This window comes from Eimeria mitis, genomic scaffold (genome assembly GCF_000499745.2).
Source record: "Eimeria mitis Houghton genomic scaffold, Emh_scaff7486, whole genome shotgun sequence".
In the NCBI taxonomy this organism is placed as follows: Eukaryota; Apicomplexa; class Conoidasida; order Eucoccidiorida; family Eimeriidae; genus Eimeria; species Eimeria mitis.
This window is the reverse complement of record NW_013575479.1, coordinates 792-1,562: the sequence shown is the minus strand read 5'-3', so window position 1 is coordinate 1,562 and position 771 is coordinate 792. Positions and strand designations below refer to the sequence as shown.

The 771-nt window shown below is 48.8% G+C and overlaps 1 protein-coding gene across 1 annotated transcript in view; it reads left to right on the top strand.

Annotated features, from left to right (window-relative positions):
• EMH_0091630 (uncharacterized protein) overlaps positions 1-771 on the top strand; it is a gene marked incomplete at both ends in the record, with an annotated part of 1,817 nt that overhangs the window by 427 nt on the left and 619 nt on the right. The window contains 2 exons of the mRNA XM_013501752.1: positions 217-285; positions 631-717. Of these exons, the coding sequence (XP_013357206.1) occupies positions 217-285; positions 631-717 (156 nt within the window). The remainder of the gene's footprint in view (positions 1-216; positions 286-630; positions 718-771) is intronic.

Here is a 771-nt window from a genome sequence, read left to right as displayed (position 1 = left end):
GGCCTTGCTACACACGCAAGCGGAGAAGCTAGTGAACGTTCAAGATGAACTGGCGGTGCAGAACTGCTCGTTATTCCTGGCATCATCCAAGGCACTCAGCAATCTCAGTAGCAGTGTAAGCAGTGCGAAATATTGCGAATGTAATTACGCTGCTGCTGCAACGGATTCACACCAGGGGTTGAATTGATATTATTGAACGTTGGCGTGTGTGTTCAGATCAGTAGTCTTTCCGCGACGCTCGCTGAAATGGAGCATTGCATTCAACCGCTGCACAGCTGCCTGAAGGTGAGATTTCATGTATGCGTGGAGCTGATTGTTTCGTTTAGTATGGTCTGTAGGGTGTAAGTTTGCACACAAATTTTGCTGTGGCAACTGGTTGTGGCCTGATGTTCTGTCTTGGCAGCAATTTAGGACTGAAAGTAATGCAGCATCGAGCCATGAAGCCTCACTGCATATCCTCGTTTCTATGCAATCATCGGTATCAGGGGTACGTTAGACGTTCCACGACTAACTAGAGCACTGCAAGAGCACATGGCATCGGACTGTAGCAATTAAGAGATATGCCTGTCGTGGCAGCGTATGATTTCGCTGCTTCTATGATGTTCTACTGTGCCTTTATATGGATTTCAGCTGCTTGACTTGCCGTCGCTCGTGCTGAAGTGCTCCAACGGAGGGCTGTACGACGAAGCGGTTGACGTTATGATGCTGGCAGATGAGGTGCGTGGCGGTAGTTCTCTCTTCTTTAGACACTCCCCTCAGCACATTTCCCAT